This window comes from Mesitornis unicolor, unplaced genomic scaffold (assembly GCF_000695765.1).
Source record: "Mesitornis unicolor isolate BGI_N332 unplaced genomic scaffold, ASM69576v1 scaffold29026, whole genome shotgun sequence".
In the NCBI taxonomy this organism is placed as follows: domain Eukaryota; kingdom Metazoa; phylum Chordata; class Aves; order Mesitornithiformes; family Mesitornithidae; genus Mesitornis; species Mesitornis unicolor.
In genome coordinates, this window is record NW_010189344.1 from 1 (window position 1) to 19,454 (window position 19,454).

Below are 19,454 nucleotides of genomic sequence, written 5' to 3' on the forward strand. Positions count from 1 at the left end.
AGAGAGAGAGAGAGAGAGAGAGAGAGAGGATTCTTGTTTTAGTATGTGATTTCCTGGGTACAATACTGATTAGCAGCATGGTCAAGCAAAATCAAACAAACCCCAAAAAAGCCAATCAAAACCCCCAAAATCAAAACCCCCAAAACAAACAAACACCACCACCCCCCCTCCCCCAAACCAAACCAACTTCCTGGTTTTTATCCAAACATTGGCACTAGCCGTACAATAGCATTAAGGTATGAGATTAAGCAGCTCTGTGCTACCTTTTTTGTTTGGTTGTTTGGTTTTTTTTCTTAAACAGAAAAAGAGAACACTGAAAGTGTTACCTTGGAGGCCTGCATACTTCAGTGACGACCAGTTTGGTATATTGTAACAACCTCCACCATCTTCTTGTTCTTCTGCCTCACACCTATACAGTACTTGATTTAGGTCTGCCAAAGTTAGTTTAGATGCAATACTGAAAAGACAGCGGAGAAAAAAAAATCCGAACCCAAAACCAACATTAGCAGGGAAAGAAAGAAAGGATTTCACAAACAATTCTAGTTTCAGACTTACATTAAAATAATTAAATATATATAATTTTCTCACCATTTAATCTTGGAAATTAAGAGCCTGAATTTTTCAGATGTTTTGCTGTTTATTTACAAACACAGTATTAAGTACAAACCCCAAACGATCATGCTCCAACACTGACAAGCACTTCATGTAAGTCTACTTTAAGCAGCAATTACACCGAACTTGAGCAAAGGAGCCTGGGAAGTTTTTAAGTATTAACTTTGCTTAGTATTATAAATATAAAAAAGGTATCTCAGAGTTTTTATTGCACTGTGACTATCCAAATCCACTCGTGAGAACAAAAAATCCTCACTTAAAATTTACAGACTGCTCTTTGCTCCCACAGTAGCTCTGTTCTACTTCAGAAACTTAAAGAATACTCACGAAGAAAATAATGTTTTTAATATAGGTGCTGAATGATCATCAGGAAGACTTCCAGATTTAAAATGAGGGCTGAACTGGATCAAATGATTGCGGAGTACGCCAACAGCCTCTTGTGCCTTTGGGTCAAGACTAACTCTGTAAATATGAATGTACAACTTGTAGAAACGTAGCACTTAAAATAACTATTCCCAAGTTTCAAAACAAAGAATCCTATCATTCTACGTTAACTAACACAGCCATCTGACAATTATAATAACGTACCTGAATACTATTACACTTCCTGGTGTTAATTTTTCAAATTCTATTTCTTGAACAAATTCATTTGGCCCTTTTATAGCAGTTCCAGCTTGCTTTATAATTTTACTGTCTTTAATCTTAGAAAAGAAAACACATTTGCAACTGAAATTCAATGTCTTTTTTATAACATATCACAAAATACAAAAATATTACATCATAACATGGGTGAAGAAGACTAATTACCTGGATATGCTCTCTCAGTTCCATTGTGAAATTAGGCAATCCATTTATAAAACGTTCATCTTTTCTGTAAGGACTAGCACTTCTCTCAATAGTCCTAGCCTCAAGTACTACTTCTTCTATTTTTCCTATGAGAAGTTAAATCACGTTGTTGCTGTTAAGAAACTTTACAGTGATTCTTTCAAAAACATTCAGCAAAACCTAAAACTAAAAACCTAATATTCGAAATACAAGTCTCAGTTATATAGCTGATGAACAACCAAACATGACAAAACATATGGAGGTGTGTTCTAAATATCCTATAGACATTCATTACATGTTCATTGGCTGTACATAGATAAAACTGCAATTTTTAAATTTTATAATAATAAATTAACCATTAAAAAAATGAAAGAAATCAGTCAACAATTCATGAATTACCACCTGTTTTTAACTGATCACCAGCTCTGTTAGTTATCTTACTGTCTTTCATGAGACTGGATTAGATCGGTTTCTGAACTGCAGCTACAGATGGTTTATCTTAAAAGTGTAACATTATATACTAATATTCAAATATTCTCATTTTCTCTAACCTGTCAGTAATCTACAAACTAAGGTACACAAGTCTTGCAGCCACTTGTAAGTATCTTAACATATAATGTGTATGACTTCAAAACAGGCACAAACATGCACTCAAAGAACTGAGTAGAATTAAAAAGGCAGTTTGGAAAGCTTCTCTTCAGAAAAATGGCCAGGTAATGTGCAGAAGTTGTTATACTTGGCTACTATTAGGTATAGTAAATACTTTGCATATTTAATTAATATTATGTATGTATTACCTATACATTATCTTTATATTAACTTATGCATTACACTGTTGTTTCTTAAGATGTATTTTAAGACCACAAAAGTAGTCACATACAGGAAATCAGAATAGCAATGACATCAACAGACAGGATATGATTTCAGCCTTTTTCCCCAGTATAACACTTAGTAAACAGTAATCGCCTCCCAAGCCTTTACAATTAACCATCTTGCTGTTAACTACTTCTTAGCAGTTCACAAAGGAGACAGTAAATGAAACCCCATCCTCATGGGGAGCTTATAGCAGGAAGTATACTGAATATGAATGCTTTTAAAAACCCTAAGCAAGGTACGTTTGTTGTTTCTTCAATCACTTCTGTTATATGGATGTTGGTACATGTCAAAGGAGCATTACATAATGAAAATTCTCATACTTGTTTCATGTGTTTGAAGTTTCAAAGTATGGAATTAGAAGAAGCTTAATTTTTTTATAACACCTGTCATCTCTTGAAAAGAAATCTGATTACCTGGGATACACATTTCAGGTACTTCTTTACTGTAGAAGGAAGTTTTAGGATCCCTGAAAGCCGTTCGACTTACAGCCACAACAGACTGGTGTGTGTTAGGACAATGTCTTGTCACTGCCACTATATCTTCATCAACTTGATCTACATACACCTAGAAAAGACATACCATTGCAGATGTGTTCACTTAGAACATAAATATGCAGAAATTGCAATGTTACCCTCACTTCTTGCCTGATTAAAGCCTTTAGCCCCCAGCTCCTGATGCAGCCTGTTTATGGCCAGCCTTCCTGCTAGAATTCCTGTTTGGAAATTAACTTCACCAGAAGTCAGGTGTGCTCCTGGATTCCATTTTGCATAAAACCTCTCTTCAGATACCACAGAGATCTGTAAAGAAATAAAGATTTAAGCAAATAACTACTCTGGAAAAAAAACCCAACAAGCAAACAGCTGGAGGTCTCAACTATGTAATTCAAATTTCAGATTAAATTGAGGCAAACTGAAGTAATGCCAGCTAGTAAGCCTGCTTGGGATTTCAAATAAACAGTGTTAAAATATGTCCTAGGACAAGAATAAAGTTTACGTTTTCAGAAGTAACTTAGGAGTTAAAGTGTAGACATATACCTGGTGTGGTACTAGTTCATCATAGCCTTTAGTGCTTCCTGTAGCACAGCATGCCATGGAAACAATCATTGCACTAGGAAGAGCATCGTATGCAGATCGGTGCTATGTCAGAAAAAGAAATAAGTCATAAATAGTGAAACAAAGACATAATTCATCCCTCTCATTTCAGCATACAGAAGATATACTCGGTTTAACAGAGGAACTGCTAATCACACAATCATAATTTTCTCAATCACAATAGAATTATTGAAAGAAATTACTTACAAATGCATTAACAAAAGCAACTTAAGAGAAACCCTCAAAAATAAGCATTCCAATTCCCACCATTCTTTCTCATTTTCTCCTGTAAACCAGAGCCTAGGAGAACTGGTTAACACTTATAGTAGCTGGAATGAAAGAATCAAAGCTGCTCATTAAGTAGTTTTATATACTTTTTGCCTTCAAAGACAAAATTTTGAACATCAGAGAGAGCTGTTCTAAGATTTTATTCTCTGCATAAAAACTTGAAGACCTGAAAATAATTTTCCCTAAACATGGCTCAGGAAAAACATCCAGATCACACCAAGCCCTCCCACGGTTCAGAAATATAAATTCAGAAAACATTAAATGTAACCTTTGGGGTTTGGTTTAGGTACTCACCTGAATTGGACATTCATTATCATGTGTAATGTCCATAAAGAGTGCATGAGCAATAGCTGGCATCAAAGGCCTCAGACGTGGCTGAACAAAAGAGCCAACAGGTTCACCTCCAAAACGATAAACTAACCTTCCCTCTTCATGGCTATTATAAGCAGTCATTGCCTCTAAAGAGTAAAATAAGTAAGTGTTCGCATAAAAATAACTACCACAGAGTACAGCATGCACAAAGATGCTAACAAAGTGTTTTACAGCTGCTATTTTGGTGTGTTCAATCATTTCTTTAATGTGGATATACAACCTTGGAGTGTTCTATTTACTATAATACATTAAGGTAGAGAAAGAGAAGGAAATAACAGAAGAAAAAACCCCAGAGATCTGAAACTGTTTTTCATAGGCTTGAAGAAACTCATGCAACAAAAATCAGACATGACGCAGAACTTGCATAGCAGAACTGTGCTACAACTTCTTTTTCCCTTGCAAGAATGAGTGATATATTTGACCTTCTCTACACTAATGCAGGACGTCTTCTCTTACGTTACATCTAGTACTGTATTTTTATGCCGAGTATCAAGAGAGTCCCAATACAAAAACTGTACTTCTGATTACATGGAGTATGAAATTAAGAGTGCATAATCCAGAAGAAACCTTCTCCTTGCAAAAGGCACGTCATCTATAACCTCTCGTTGGAAAGCGACCACACGCACAGCAAGCCTACCTCTTATTAAGGAGGTAATGCCCAGCCTATTCACAAAGATATTGTCCAGCTCCTCATTTCCTGTGAACAGTTCAGCCACTACATACAAATCGGCTCGCAACTTTCTAGCTGTGTCCAGCATGTACTGCAAAAAGCACAGCCAAAAAAGCCACAGAAAGGGGAAAGGTAGATACAAAAAAGGACAAGTTTCAAAGCTAGGCAGGGATTGGACAATAGGAAAATGCCATGCAGCAAAGACAAACAGAAAGCCAAAATTAAGGAACAAAAAAAGTTGTTACACAGAAGAGGACACACAAACAGAAGGAAAAATCAAGAATTAGCAAACAACAAAGGAGAAGTTAAAATAGAACATGAAGAAAAGGTAATTGCATAAGCAAAGAACATAAGTATGTAAGAAAAATAAAAAAGCATACCAATGTTAGTTTCACATTAAGAACTCCAAACCATACACGACAATCCTCCATAATTTTCAACTGCTTATTGTACCTCTAATCAGGCTGGTAATTCCCAGGCGGTTGACAAAAACATTGTCAATGTACTCACTGCCCGTGAAGAGTTCAGCTATCACATAAAGATTAGGTCTGACTGATCTGGCTGTTGCTAGCATCTCCTATAGATCATAACACATTTTTATTGCAAGACATCTGTTGTCAGCTCTGCATACACAAACATTAACATGAACGTTAATCAAACATAACTGAGTAGTTAATATATGCAAGTCATTAATGAACAACAGTTTAATATTCATAAAACCATGTTTGTATTTTACAGAAATTTTTTTATGAACTGAGTAATTCTAGGAAGTTCTCTGAAGACTTCAAGCTAATTACAACTTCGTTTTTAAACAAAATCTTAACTCAAAATGCAAGAACCAAGGTTGGATAAAAGAGATACATGTTAAGGTAAGAAAATCTGACAGGAACTTAAGTTTAAGCCTTCAAAGTTACTATTGCAAAAATAGTAACAATAAATGAAAGAATGGCAGAAGTTTTGAAATAGCCGTATTTAAAAGCCACTTACAACTTTTGTGTGGGCAAATCAACTTGTTTTAGAAAGCTCTTCACAGATTTAGGTAAACTCTGCAACCAAGCTAAGATTAAGCACTAACAAGCTGCACTATTCAAATCTATTTAAAGCCAATTCACCAATTTCTGGATAAAGTCAGCTCCACGGTAAACAATAAGCACTAATCTTAGCAATAAACCTGCCACACTAAACTTTCTGCAGGTGTTCTTACCAGCTTTTAAATTCTGGCAAGTAAAACACTTCCTGTGTGATTCAGCAATAGCAAAATGTATATGGCAAAGTAACACTAAGACTTTCAACCAAGTCTTGACAATGACCCCAGTTAAAACCGACATACTGGATACTGGCATTCATTGCACTAAGTCCACAGCTACACAAGGGAAAAGTTAGCCAGGTCCATGCGTATACACAGCGTTTCAGCTGAAGGGGAGAATTAACAGATACAATAGCTACACCACTCTAGTAACTTGTTTAAAGTAGCTGAAACTGTATCTAAACACCACCAGTCAAGAAGCCTTGCTAATGCAGTGAGGAAGATTCATTCACACCTGAACCCTGCCATGTAGATCCTGCAGATTTTGTAGCAACAGTGCAGGACTTATTTCACAGACAGAAGCTGCTTTAGAATGAACATGCTTAATTTTACGTACCTCAGCTACATGAATTGGAGTTGAGTGACAGTTGTCAAGACGAACACCATGGAAATGTTTGGCAGTGATTTCAGTGTATTTTTTCATATGTGCCCAGAGGTATGGGCAGTCTTCAGGTTTATTACCGTATCGCAGTTTCACACTGTCTCCCCAACAAATAAGCTCTCTTCTCAAGTAAACATTTGAACCTGTAAGAGAAACACATTCCCTATAGTGTATATAAATAGCACAGAGTGTCCACCAACAGAAAAATGTGGCATTTAAATCTCTACTGCTCAAGAATAGGAGAACAATGACGACAAGTAAAAATTCAAACAATAACCGTATCAACTCAAAATCTATATAGCCTACACTGAGGTATAATTTCAGACTACTCCAAGGGAATACTTAACTTCTATAGTGATACTGAAATAATTCTTCAGAATGAAGAATTAAAAGGAATTTGATTTCAAAGTAGTATAAAAAACTGTACTCGAGAAAAAAAAAAAGAAAAAAACAGCAAAATCAGTAGTTTGGTTGTTTATACTGGCCAAATTCAAAACAGCATCTCACTGTGTTACCATAAATAAACTGCCACAGCCACATATTAACATTTTGTAGCCTGTGAACAGCAGACTGATGATGTAAGGCAAATCTCTGAAGCACTTAGGCAGGTAGCTCACTTAAATGGACAAAGTTCCTAAATAATTTTCATGTCTATGAAAATACTTATCCTCCATCTAGTCTAGTTTCATATAGATTTTTTGCCTTCTTTATGGCATCATAATCAACAAAAGAACATTTAAATCTGAGTTCAGCTGTAATATCCTTCCTGCATGGAATACACTGATGGAAGTTTAACTGTGACAAAGACTTAAATAGTCACATCTAAAATAAGTGACTTCTGTCCTATACAAATCACACATTTGACAATGGCAATAATATTGTTTAAAAAACCTCACAACAACAAACCAAACCAACAAACAAAAAAAACCACCAAAAACTTGTACCATCTGTAACATGTAATTTTCAGGCACTATCACAGAATGGTCAATAATCAGATCCCACATAAGAGAAACACAGATATCTTTGCGCCTTCTGAAGGTCTCTTTGTATTAATCTTGCCTAAGCTTGATCAAAGCAAGAACAGGGTCAGCACCACTCAGGATGTGTAAGACAGAGACTCCATTGCTATCTGCTACTCCTAGACCAGCTCTATGGATGTATCACCACAGTTATTTAGTGGTTGAACCTTAAATTAGATCAGGAAACTTATTCAGTTGAAAAGTAATCCTGCCTTAGCAAAGAGAATATTTATCAGTAAGACTGATTTCCTAAGGCTCATATTATGGACGCTTAAGCATTTGGGCCTATGCAATGAAAGACGTGCAACAAGAGTAAGCAGCTAGTAAAGAACAAGGATCGTAAGCCACCACCACTACTTTCAAAAACATTCACTTCAGTACTGCCTACTTTTTATCTTCAATAATGGTAACATAGCTACAGGAACAGAAAAACTGGCTCTCTTTGGACATACACCATGAGTTTTTTAAGGGCCATTTACAGAACTAGCTGCATCTGTTTTGCAATTCCTGTATTTGTACCCTTATGTACCATCTTTTCACACTGTATTGTCAGTTAAAATCATGTGTGACATAAAACAAAGGTATAACGTAAGTATAAAGCACTCAAAAAGCTGTAAACTAATTAAAAACCATGAGAATGCTGAGAAAAAACTCAGTAGTGGAAGTTCTGTATGCCAAAGACAGTGACTAAAGGAAAAAAAGAACACAACAGTCTGTCCAAAACAAAGGGCAATTAGCCAAAAGGCAACTGACCAAAAACACCCTTGAAAAATGTATTCGCTTCATCCTTGCAAAGGAGAAAAAACCTGTAAATAAAAAGCAGTGCAAGGCCTGTAGATTATTTTGCAGAAATTAGGTGTTTGTTAACTCTAGATCACCCTGGAGTATCAGTTAGATTAGCTTCTAAAGCAGACTCAAACTCTTAGACAGATGTTTAATTAGAGTTAAACTGGCTTATGTTTGATACAGTTTACTAAAGGAATGACTAGTCTGAAAAGAACAGTTGTAAACACTTCTTTTACTGGATATCAGTATTGTCCCCAAAGGAGTTAGAATATAGTATTTTAGTGCACGGTGAATTCATACCCTATCTTACCTTCACAAGTAATCTGCATACTTATTTTGGATTAACTGGGTCATTTCTTGACTGCCACTCACTGGACCTTTCAGGGATCCAGTTTTTGCTTGCTAATGCTATCAAGTAAAATGCTATCCACCTTTTAATGGCATTGTTTTCTGCCACACTGTTACTGTCCCATGGAGATGCCAACAAGCAGTGGTGTTGGAACAAAATATAAAGTAAGCAACAGAGACAATGACAGAAGTGGGAAGGCAGGATGTCCCCATTTCAGGGGCAGAAAGCTGGTACTTTCCATCTCTAATCTTGCAAAACCGCAAATCCCAGCTCTTACAGTTGATCTGATGCTGAATGGAAAATAAAAGAGCTATGAACTGAGTATCTGTCTGCTACTCTGCAGCTCCATAGGAGTATCTCTGGAAAAAAGATCAAATAAAATTGTTTTTGCTTTGGCTAGAATAACAAAAGGTTTATAAGATTATTCAAAGTTCTTTTACAAACCTGGTTCTGCAAAGTTTCTAAGAGGATCATCTCCCATAACCCAGCCATTATGAGCCATGAAATAACAAGCTTTATCTGGCTGATGTATCATAGTTTCTTCTTCCTCCACAGTCAGCTCCTTGAATGGGTAAGTAAAATACCTATGGAATAAATAGGCAGTAAAAAAAACCCAATCCTGTAGGTTAAACTAAGCTGAAACTCATTGTCTTTGAAATTAAGATATCTGCTATGAACTGGCTTGTAGACAAAACAGATACAAAAAACCAACAGCTGCTAGACTATAAATGATAGGGAATTTTCTATTTTGTAACACGCCTTGAAGGAGGAGAGACAGGTGTTGCCTCTATGTTTGTATCAGCTGGCAGGGCAAGACTGAAGTTCTAGCCCTTCAGATATGAGTGGCATCAAGTACAAACTTGAAAGGTGTAAGCTTTCCTAGTTCCACCCCTCTTCCACCTACAAGAGCAATTTGCACTATGTAAGGTTTTGATGCACTCTGAGTATTGTTTCATGCTCTCTGGTCACATTTGTTTATTAAAAAGTCACCACTGTTGCTTAGAAAAGACAGTCAATCCATTAAGTGGCATTTGTCTATCAGAAAGAAAACATAACACTTGTACATGTAAAGGTATACTTTTAATGAACTTAGAACCCACTTTGCCTGGATAGATTCTAATAGTTTCCGAACAACAACAAAAAATACCTGGTAACTAAGGGATGTTTTCTACTGATAGGACCCAGCTTCGGACCATCACCAGCCAGTCGTTCATAAACCACAGTGCCCACAAGACAATTGACAGCCTAGAAGTAATTAAATTACGCACTGAAATGCCTGCATTTATTTGCAATTTAAAACAACTCAGCATTAAAACACAGTAATTGTAACACCTGCTCTTGATGGTGATTAGTTTGTCTGTGTTGTTCAGCATTCAGTTCCTCAATCCTCTTACGAAACCAGTTACAACATTCTTCTATTGCAGCTGGTCCATTGCTTTTCAGGACATTAAAAACAGAGAACAATTAAAATAATTTATTTTTAAAACATGCAGCATACATAACTAGAAGTAATAAAAAAGTCAATTTTCCCCAATTCTAAAAATAATTTATTTGATTTTGCAAGTCTAACTTCACTTGTTATTTTAACTTGTAATCACTGATACGATACCTGTGTGGTATGAACGTTGCCAATGCTATATTCATATCTACAGTACAGCCAAATCGTCTATAATCAGGGTCCTGAACTATTTGAAGATGTTGATTTGGATCAGATTTAGTGCTTATTTTGCCTAAGAACAAGATAGAAAAGAGTATTCATAAACTAAAAAGAGGAATTACATTTAAAAGACATAACTTTTATAATTGTAGCATAAGCAAGATACAGGTAGATAAAGGCAAAGGGGTGCAAAGTCTCCAGAGGCTTTACTAGCCCTCAAAACATTTTTATATGCTTAAATCTGCATGGTATGTTTCTCACACAGTAAAAAATGGGACTATTATTTCCAGCTTATTCTTAAGTTTACCTACAAGTTTCTTGAACTATAAATATACATTCCACATGCTTCAGCAACATACCCTTCCTTTACCTTGGGTTAGGAGGGTTCTAAATTGCTGCACAGCTTTGTTAACATCCACTTGGAAAAATTCCCATAGTCTAATTTTTGGATATATCTCTTCACAAATTATTTTACGAATACACTGTAAAAATAAAAATTATGTTAGTTCTTAATGTTGAATATTAATATAATTAAGAAAAGCTAAGTGCTTATATGAATTGTTACCAAAAAAAAGAGTAGAGGATTATTTAATGAAATATTTCTGCAAAGTATATACCATTGTTTGTGTATTTCCACAAACTTAGAAATACTACTACTTAATACAGCTACTTACCTTGTCTAATAGCTTATACTCAGTTCTCATTCACTTACATTCAGGTGATGGTCATTTTCAATCAAGGGAGGAACCCCTTTAGCAGTGTACTTTCCATCAGCCACCATACAGGTAAAATGCCACAGAGCTCTATCCAAGACCCAAGCTGGCTTCAGGTGAGGAGAATTTATAAGGTTATAGCCACATTCTGGATGCATCCTGAGCCATTCACTGTTGGTAGCTTATTCAAGAAAGGGAGGGGAGGGAAAAAAAAGAAAGTAAATGCATAAGCTGAACACTTAAGCTGTTTTCTGCAAACATCTTAACACCAAGAAGTTAAGGTACTTAACTTAAGGCATGTATGCTTAGGTCACATTTCAATTTAAGTTCTCCATGCCAAAAGAAAATTATGTCTTATGTAGAGGTGTGCATTACTTATAGCCACTTTTTTTTTTTTTTAAACAAATACAGTTGCAGAGACTGCAGAGCAGCTTTTTGTCAGCTATATAAAATATATTTTTTAAAAAAAACATGGTTTTGTTGCAGGAAATACATAAAGAAATGTAATGCTGAAAATTAAGAATAAAGTCAGAGAAGGTAAGGAGCCTTCACCAGTATGAGTGTGATCAGTATGAGTACATATATATCAGAGAGGATTTTGGAAGTATGACAATGATGAAAAAATCCTCGAGAGTTAATTTCTTTCCATTTTCAGAACTGTCTGAAACACAGTTTTTTGTTTCAGTTTCTGAAACAAAATAATTTTCAGACATTCTTTTGAATGAATCTTCGCAACCGAAAAAAAATAAAATTTATAAAAAACAAACCCACAAGTGCATAAGAAAAAAGAATTACTCAGGTTTTAAAAGGGTTTTTAAAAAATGATTTTTCACAGAACATGACTTATTAATACATGGTTTTAGAAAAGGAGAGAAAAATAGCAGTAATTCACACAAGAGAAAAAATATATATAACAAGTTATGATGTTGGAAATGTGAAGAGCCATCAACATGTCCAAAATGATAGCAGAACAATTAACACCTAAAACTCAAGTTAGCTTAGTTCAAAGAAGCTCAAACAACAACGTCAAAGGGAAAGTAAAGAGTGTACTCTCTCAGTCTGTAACTCGAACTGCTCTTGAGAATATCTGCTTACGTTACATCTGGAGACCATTATGAACATGGCAAATTTCCATGTTTATAAAGTCAAACCATTTGTGAAAATTAGGATCCTCATGGTTTAAATGCCATCTACAACTAAAACACCATACTTACGTTAAAGTTACATCACGCAATAATAAGCTGAGGCTGTTAAAGGTTGTTCTATGCCAACCAGATCCTCCCTCTCCCCATTTTTCTTTAATGCATACACTACTTCTGAAAAAATACTTTTCTCCAAAATGCTAAACTAGCTTATTCATCTAACAAGAAACATTTTTTACTATAAAGGACTTTAATGAGTAAAGAAAGTTAATTCTAAAAAGACAATAAATCATTTAAATCCATGGTGTTATGATGGAAAAAAAAATAAAAATCAACAGGCCTTCCACTAGTTCTGGTATCGAACAGGATGATGTTTTCTGATCAAAGGTAAACTCCAGTAATTCACAACATAACACCAAAAGAAATTTTATTCCGCATAAAAAAAGCTTGTCCAAAACGTCATTGTGATTACATTTGTTACAGCTAGAGAGAAAATACACATACATATAAAAATATGGAAATATTAAGATGAGGAATAATAGAAAACAATTTCTAAAATCCATTATGTTCTTATTTAAGAACATAGTTGCACATTTTTCTAAGGACTAATTCATTGTTACATAAATTAAACAAGCTTAATATTTAGTAGCAATGCTCACTGCCCAAGACTTTTTTTTCCTCCTCCCCTTTATAAAACTGAGAGAAGGCACTTGAGGAGTCAAGTGCTTGGAATCAGAATTTACTGAAGTGTTAAACTGCCATTAGACAATAGTAGCCTCTTTTGAAAGATAAAGGATGTATAATTTATTTCAGTTTATTTTATTACTTTATACAATTTATTGCAGCCACTGAAAGCCTGGAAAGGAAAAAAACCTCTCCTTTTTCTATCTCCTGGTAGAAAGTAAATGCCAGCAAACAGACTCTTATTCAAGGGTTTTTGAACACCCTGAAGGAAATGGCAGCCCAAAAAAGGCACACCTACCTAGTTACCAGACAGGGCTTGCAAGTTTATCTACAATACTCCAGCCAACACGCTAAAGGTGCATCTACATTTAACATTAGCACATGCATCTACTGTAAGTCAGGCCATAAATGCTGGCTTTCCTTAGTGACTAACAGAAACATTAACATCAAAAACTGATTCCCAGTGTTCTCTACTGTGTGAGCAGTCTGTCCTCCAGTCCTGTGCACAGAACAAACGCCTTCACTTAACTGCTTAATCCTGAGAGTGAGCTGTCTGACTTTACAAAAGGAACAGAGGGGAAGCATTGCCATTTTTGGCTAGAAAGCAGAAACTACCAACGCATACAGCCACTGTAAACTGAGGGGTCATGAGCTGCTAGAATTACCAGCATTAGAGGATTTACTGTGAGACTACTTAAGCTTTTAATGCAGACATCCTACAGAATTAATAATGATGTGCAAGCATCCATAGTCTGCTCAAAATAACTGACCATACATTTTGTGTCTCTTATATTCAAATGGGTCTTTAATACATGGTTTACAATTAAGTCACCCTAATGCACAGGAACTAAATACTAGAAGTTACTGTTCAATTAAAATAAATAATAAAAAAGTAAAGTAAATTAAGTTTCCATCTAAAAGAACCCCCAAAACTATTTGCCTATTTTCTTATTTCAAAAGCCCTGATAACGTTTAACCTCCACAGGCATATACGACATTATTGCTTACTTGGACATTTACCAATGTAACTTTCTGCTTATGCTAAATGTGGCATCTAACGAAGTTTGAAGTCAGCTGTAAATTAAGAGATTTTCATTATAAACAACAAAGAAAGGGAAAAAAAAGTTGAGTTTAAAAGCCTGAAAGCAAGAAACAAAGCCATCAAGTATACCTTGCTTAATGATGTGAGTCAGGACCATGGTCACTTGAATATTGCTATCCTGTTAGAAGACACTTCTAAACATCCTTTCACCACAGTATAACTGTTTAGTTATCCATCCCAATGAACATTACTTTGAACTCTGAATGTAACCTGAAAAAGTCCTTCTCCAAATGTATCCAAGTAATAATATGACATTTTTCTTCTCAAATATATTTTGGAGTTTAATAATTAGTTTAGATTTGATATTTCTGTCCATAAAATCATCCTCCTTGGTAGCATGCAAATATACACATTAAAAGATGATAGTATCTCAAAAGACATAGGAGAGACTGGACTTCCAGTTGGTAAAGTGCAACGCTGAAACTGGAAGACTGTTTAAAAGCCTAATTCCCTCAGACACATAGCCAATAACTATATTTAGCAACTTTTCGGCAAACAACAGGGCCCACACTGCACTGCAGACTGACAGGATAGGAATGTCTGGCAGCAGTCAACACTAAAGAACTAAAGCAAATAAAGCTTGAAAGTCACATATCTGTGGTTAGGGTTTTTTTAAAGCCTCAAAGGACTGTAACATCAACATACATAACCACTGGTTGTCCACTCTGCTAGAAGATGTATTGCGATCTTTAGGATTACAGCGCAAGATGAAAACTGCATTCTAAACATAAATTAAAGTAAACTCATTATCCAAATAATCAGCAAACTTACACATGATGAAGTACTATAACTCAAATTTCATCAGGTCATATTGAAGAAAACCCACTGTCCCTCTGCACAACAGACAACTTTAGCTACAAAAAGCAATTAAGAGAAGCCTTCAATCCATTGGCACATCTACGCTTAAGAAAAAAAACCAACAAACACCACACCAAACACAAAGCTCTCTTTCTTTTTTTCCTTTCCTCACAGACTGAGTTGTAACATTTCCTCCATTGCTTAATCCTAGCCTCTTGTCTCTATTCTGTTCGTTGTCTGCTTGTTAGATCCCAATTAGAGCAGTCACTTTAAAGCAGCTACAAGAACAATACACTGTTTAACAAGAAAGTACTCAGTTTATGTTCCCCAAATAATTCATAACACAGATTCCAGTAATTTATGTGGGAGCCACAGACCATAGATCATAAAAACATATTCTAAAATACTGACACATGCAGAGTTCATAAGTTCTCTCCAAGAAGGGCTCTATTCACTCTTTCAGTAACAATACTAAATTATGTTACATCTGTCATGGAGACGTACCAGTTACAATTGCAAAGAGTTGTCCTGGACTTGAGATTCAAAGACAGAGACAAATAAGTTGCTTAAAACAGCTACTGAAAAATGAGTTTAAGGTGGAAAAGTTAAGGAAAATAACAAAATATAATTATAGGACCAATCTGGTTATTAACACCCACAAAAAACATACCAGTATGATTGTAGACTACATCTGTGATGCAAAGCATATTCCATTCATTTTTCATTTTTTCCACAAGAGCTCCTATATCACTCCAAGTGCACTTTTGATTATGGCTTGAAAATTCAGGATTTACTTCTAACTGATCAGCCAGCGAATAACATGATCTAGACAGTCCAAGCTTCTGCAGTGGTGTAAAATGAATCATGTTGTAACCTATGTAATAAGAAGCCATTTATTTAATAAGAAAAACAAATTTCAATCAAAATCCACTGAAAGAAGCACAGTAAGTTACAACTGTAACATGTACTTAAAGCTACCATTTGGAATAACCACTGTCAATTACTCTGAATCTTCCTCTTGAAATTCTACACAATACGAGCTTTAAAAAAATCACCCCATCAGTTCCACAAACTTACTATCTGAAATCAAAACAGGAAAACAAAAATGGTTTCCCATGTCAGGAAATCCCTGAATTTTTGCACCTCTGCAAATATTTTAATCATTTCACCAACTTTACCTGTTAACTAGATTGATCTAGTGGAAAATATTTAGTCTACAAACTAAAGAACAAATGTCTTTACACTGAAGCTCTTCAGTGTAACTTTGGGTTACACTCCTTTAATATGTGCATTGGTATTACCTGTTTCTTTTGCAACTTTAAGCCTATCTTCCCATTCATGAAAGGGTCCCAGACACTTAGCGAGGAACGTCTGGAGCGTGACACAGTCCAACGGCAACACATGATTATCAGCTCCGACATGCAAAATAGGATCCACAACTATGTAACCTCCACCACTTTTTTCATTTCTGGAAAAAAAATTAATTTTCATTGGTAATCACTCATTGTACCAGTCAGTTTCAGAAAGAGAATCAATAAGCACAGCTATTTCAAAAACATAGTAGTCCAGTACAGTGGTTGGGCAGGACACCTGAATAAAATAAGAAACACTGAAGAGATCTTAGGCATCATCTATGTACTGGACTTAAAGTTAGTTGCTTACAGGAAAACAGTTGGGATACAGAGGCTTAACCTCTCTGCAGAAGTGAAATATGTCTGTTATTTTTGGAGACAGACCGCTGGTACCTCCTTTAAGGATATGGACAGAAACAAAGAAAGTGTAACAGTCCACTTTTTATAGTAAGACCTGCATTAGGAGCACCACCCTTGGGAAAGAGACTTGAGCTAAATGCCCTTTTAAGCCTGAGGGAATTTACCTATCTTCCAGGCACTCAGAATACCAGACTACAATCATTACAGATACTGGCACTCTCCTCTGCACTTGTCCTGTTGAAATGAAGGAGGAAGTAAAGAATATGAAATAACACATGCTAGAACCACTGTGCTGGAAAGAAAAAAAAAAAAGCAACCTCCAAAGTCAATGAAGAAAGTACAAAGTAATTATTCTGATACTTCAAATGCTCATGACTGAAAACTTGTAAATATGGTTTCCCTTTCTAACATTCATAGAAAATTAACCAACTTTGTTCTCTATAGTCTCCAGGATATCTTTGCATCAGAAAGTATTAGGGAACGACCACAGCCACTGTCTTTCATTAGCAGATTCAGATAGGCCTCATGGTTGTGATTTGAAAAATGCATGGAAAAAATGTTTTTATTCTTAACAGTGATTTCTTGAGGTTAAAATATAGACCAAGGGAGCAGATTGCATTAGGCTGCAAGTATAGAATTTCACTTACCCAAGACTGAAATAGTACTGGTAGGATCCAGAAATTTGGAGATCCAGCTTGCAGTATTTGTCAGAATCATCTTCTTTTCCTGTGGGATTGTGCCAGGAGAGTGTCCTGAACTTGTGGCGATCAAATGTTTCTCCAGAAGCTGGATAATTTGTGTACACGGTAACAGGCTTGCCTTGAAGAGTTGGGCCTAATCGGAACTGTAGTTCAAAACCTCAAGGAAAAAAAAAAAAAATCACTTTATCAGGAGGATCTTTCTATTCTGTAATTAAAAATCCCCTACTTTCTTAACATTGTTCTTTGCACATTTTAAATATAGTCCTTTTCCTTTACTTATATGGCACTATGTATCTTTCCAATTTGTTCCTCTTTGCTATATAAAGTCTTAAATATAAAATACAGCAAAACTTCATGATCATCAGACTACACACAATTTTATGTAGAGTTTGGATTCCATAGTATTTAGGTTTACCAAGTCTATTTATTAAGTTGACCCATGCAAACATCTGAAAAAATTAGGAACACATCTCAAACCAGAAAATATTTCAAATCCCTTCATTTTCCATTGAGGAACTAATGGAAATTAAATTTAGCATTCAACTAAACGACGCTCAATTCCTTATGCTTTTGATTGTAAGGTGATACATACTTGTGTGTAATCTACAATGTACAAACAAAATTTCAGAGAGCTCAACAAATCAAAGGGAGGTCTGTGTGCATGCTGCAGGTCACACGCACATAGAAAGAGCCGTATTTGGGCTTAAGATACCCACGATAACAAGAAGAAAACCAAGTTAAAATACTGGGACCTAAAATCATACTGTAGCCTGTTCAGTTGGATATAAAAAAATTCCGTTTAATCAACAGATTTGTAACAGGTTTCCACTTGCAGGTATGAGGGCCCCCAATACGTGCATGGCTAATTTCTGGGTCCTTTCAAGTGACTGAAGCAGGTGTGTGCTTGCACAATAATTTACTAAATTATGTGCCCATCATGTAGCCAACTGCAGTAACACACCTACTAGACTGAGCAGTCTACAAAACTGGGAGTAAAAGAAACCGGAGTATTTGTAAAAACAGAAAGTTATTAACAATGAATAACTTATAATTCATTATATAGTATAATTGATTTATAATGAATTACTTAACTATACTTCATAATGAATTATGAAGTATTAAAAAAAACCCTGCACAGCAGCAAGTTCCAGTATCTTCAGTTGAAAAAAAGCCACTTGCTTATTTAGTAGAATCATGGGGACTCTAATATCAGAATTCAATGTCTGAATACACTTAAATGCAAGTCTCACCAAGCTCACAGTTTCTCTTACTAACAGAATCACTGTTGCACCAAAACCACCATGTAAAGCAGTGGTTTTAGGATCTGAATGTCTGTCAGGTAAGATGAAGCTCATTTGATTACAAAAATTAAAAAGTCTTCCATGAAGAACCTCACTTTTGGAAGGTTAAGTATACTCTCTCCAGTACTGTCTTGACATTTTATTAGAGAGATTACTAAAATTAGAGTACAGGGATATAAGACTTTGATATCTTATTTCCTGTAACAGTTATACCGACATCAGGAATGCTGTGCTCAAAATTAGCTATGGCCTCTCAGTGACTGCTACCAGTGGAGGCACTTTGAATGCCTGATAGCCATGCGCCTCTGTGTGACCCCTTCCAGCAAAATTTACACAACTGGAAGGAAGAGTTAATAATGGAGGTTAGGGTAAACTCTGCAATTCTTCACTACTGACATTTTCTTAGATTACACTGTCAGAAAATTTTGAAATCAATATAGTTGAAGAGAATTCTTATTCTCAAGAATCAAAATCTTGCTCCTCTACTAAACCACTTTGATAACAGGTTCCTAGATCAATAACAAAGTAATAAATCCCACAAAACTTCATGAGTAATAAAAAATGTTGCATCATTAAAAGTGGTTTATAAAGACAGTGGCTTTACCGACTCCAACTACTGGGGTGGGTTATGGGGTTTTTTGTGGGTCTGTTTATGTTTTTGTTGTTGTTGTTGTTTTGTTGGGTTTTTTCCAAACAGACTTAAGAACACGCACTTTCAAAGAGAAATAATGTCAAGTTCTTAGAAGTACGTAGCCAGAATACCAACACAGCACAGCGACAAGAAATCTGAGAGGCAAGATAAGATTTAGGAGAAGCTAAATATCCCATATTCTCAAACATTATCTCAAATTCTGCAAATTTATTACTGACATATTTCAAAATTATAATATTAAAGATTGAGTGTTGAATTAAACAAACAAAAAAAAAAAACAAAAAACCACCAAAACCAAAAGACCACCACGGCAGGCTGAGCTCCCTTTCCATTGCTGTCCAAAGAAGGTGGCAAGCTTTCAGCCATTTCACTCTCACCCGGCCCCAGGGGCTCCCTGCCACAGCCCTCCGCCCCCG

General features: G+C 35.6%; 1 protein-coding gene across 1 annotated transcript in view; it reads right to left on the bottom strand.

The window, feature by feature from the left end:
• Positions 1-326: 326 nt before the first annotated feature.
• Positions 327-19,454, bottom strand: part of AGL (amylo-alpha-1, 6-glucosidase, 4-alpha-glucanotransferase) — a gene marked incomplete at its 3' end in the record, with an annotated part of 19,360 nt that continues 232 nt past the window's right edge. The window contains exons 2-20 of the mRNA XM_010186037.1: positions 17,032-17,242; positions 15,974-16,140; positions 15,343-15,546; positions 10,946-11,127; positions 10,604-10,715; positions 10,186-10,306; positions 9,909-10,011; positions 9,724-9,821; positions 9,021-9,160; positions 6,378-6,565; positions 5,188-5,311; positions 3,987-4,150; positions 3,348-3,449; positions 2,958-3,110; positions 2,727-2,877; positions 1,420-1,544; positions 1,201-1,313; positions 940-1,074; positions 327-457 (exon numbers count right to left, since the gene is read on the bottom strand). Coding sequence (XP_010184339.1) covers positions 327-457; positions 940-1,074; positions 1,201-1,313; positions 1,420-1,544; positions 2,727-2,877; positions 2,958-3,110; positions 3,348-3,449; positions 3,987-4,150; positions 5,188-5,311; positions 6,378-6,565; positions 9,021-9,160; positions 9,724-9,821; positions 9,909-10,011; positions 10,186-10,306; positions 10,604-10,715; positions 10,946-11,127; positions 15,343-15,546; positions 15,974-16,140; positions 17,032-17,242 — 2,724 coding nt within the window. The remainder of the gene's footprint in view (positions 458-939; positions 1,075-1,200; positions 1,314-1,419; positions 1,545-2,726; positions 2,878-2,957; positions 3,111-3,347; positions 3,450-3,986; positions 4,151-5,187; positions 5,312-6,377; positions 6,566-9,020; positions 9,161-9,723; positions 9,822-9,908; positions 10,012-10,185; positions 10,307-10,603; positions 10,716-10,945; positions 11,128-15,342; positions 15,547-15,973; positions 16,141-17,031; positions 17,243-19,454) is intronic.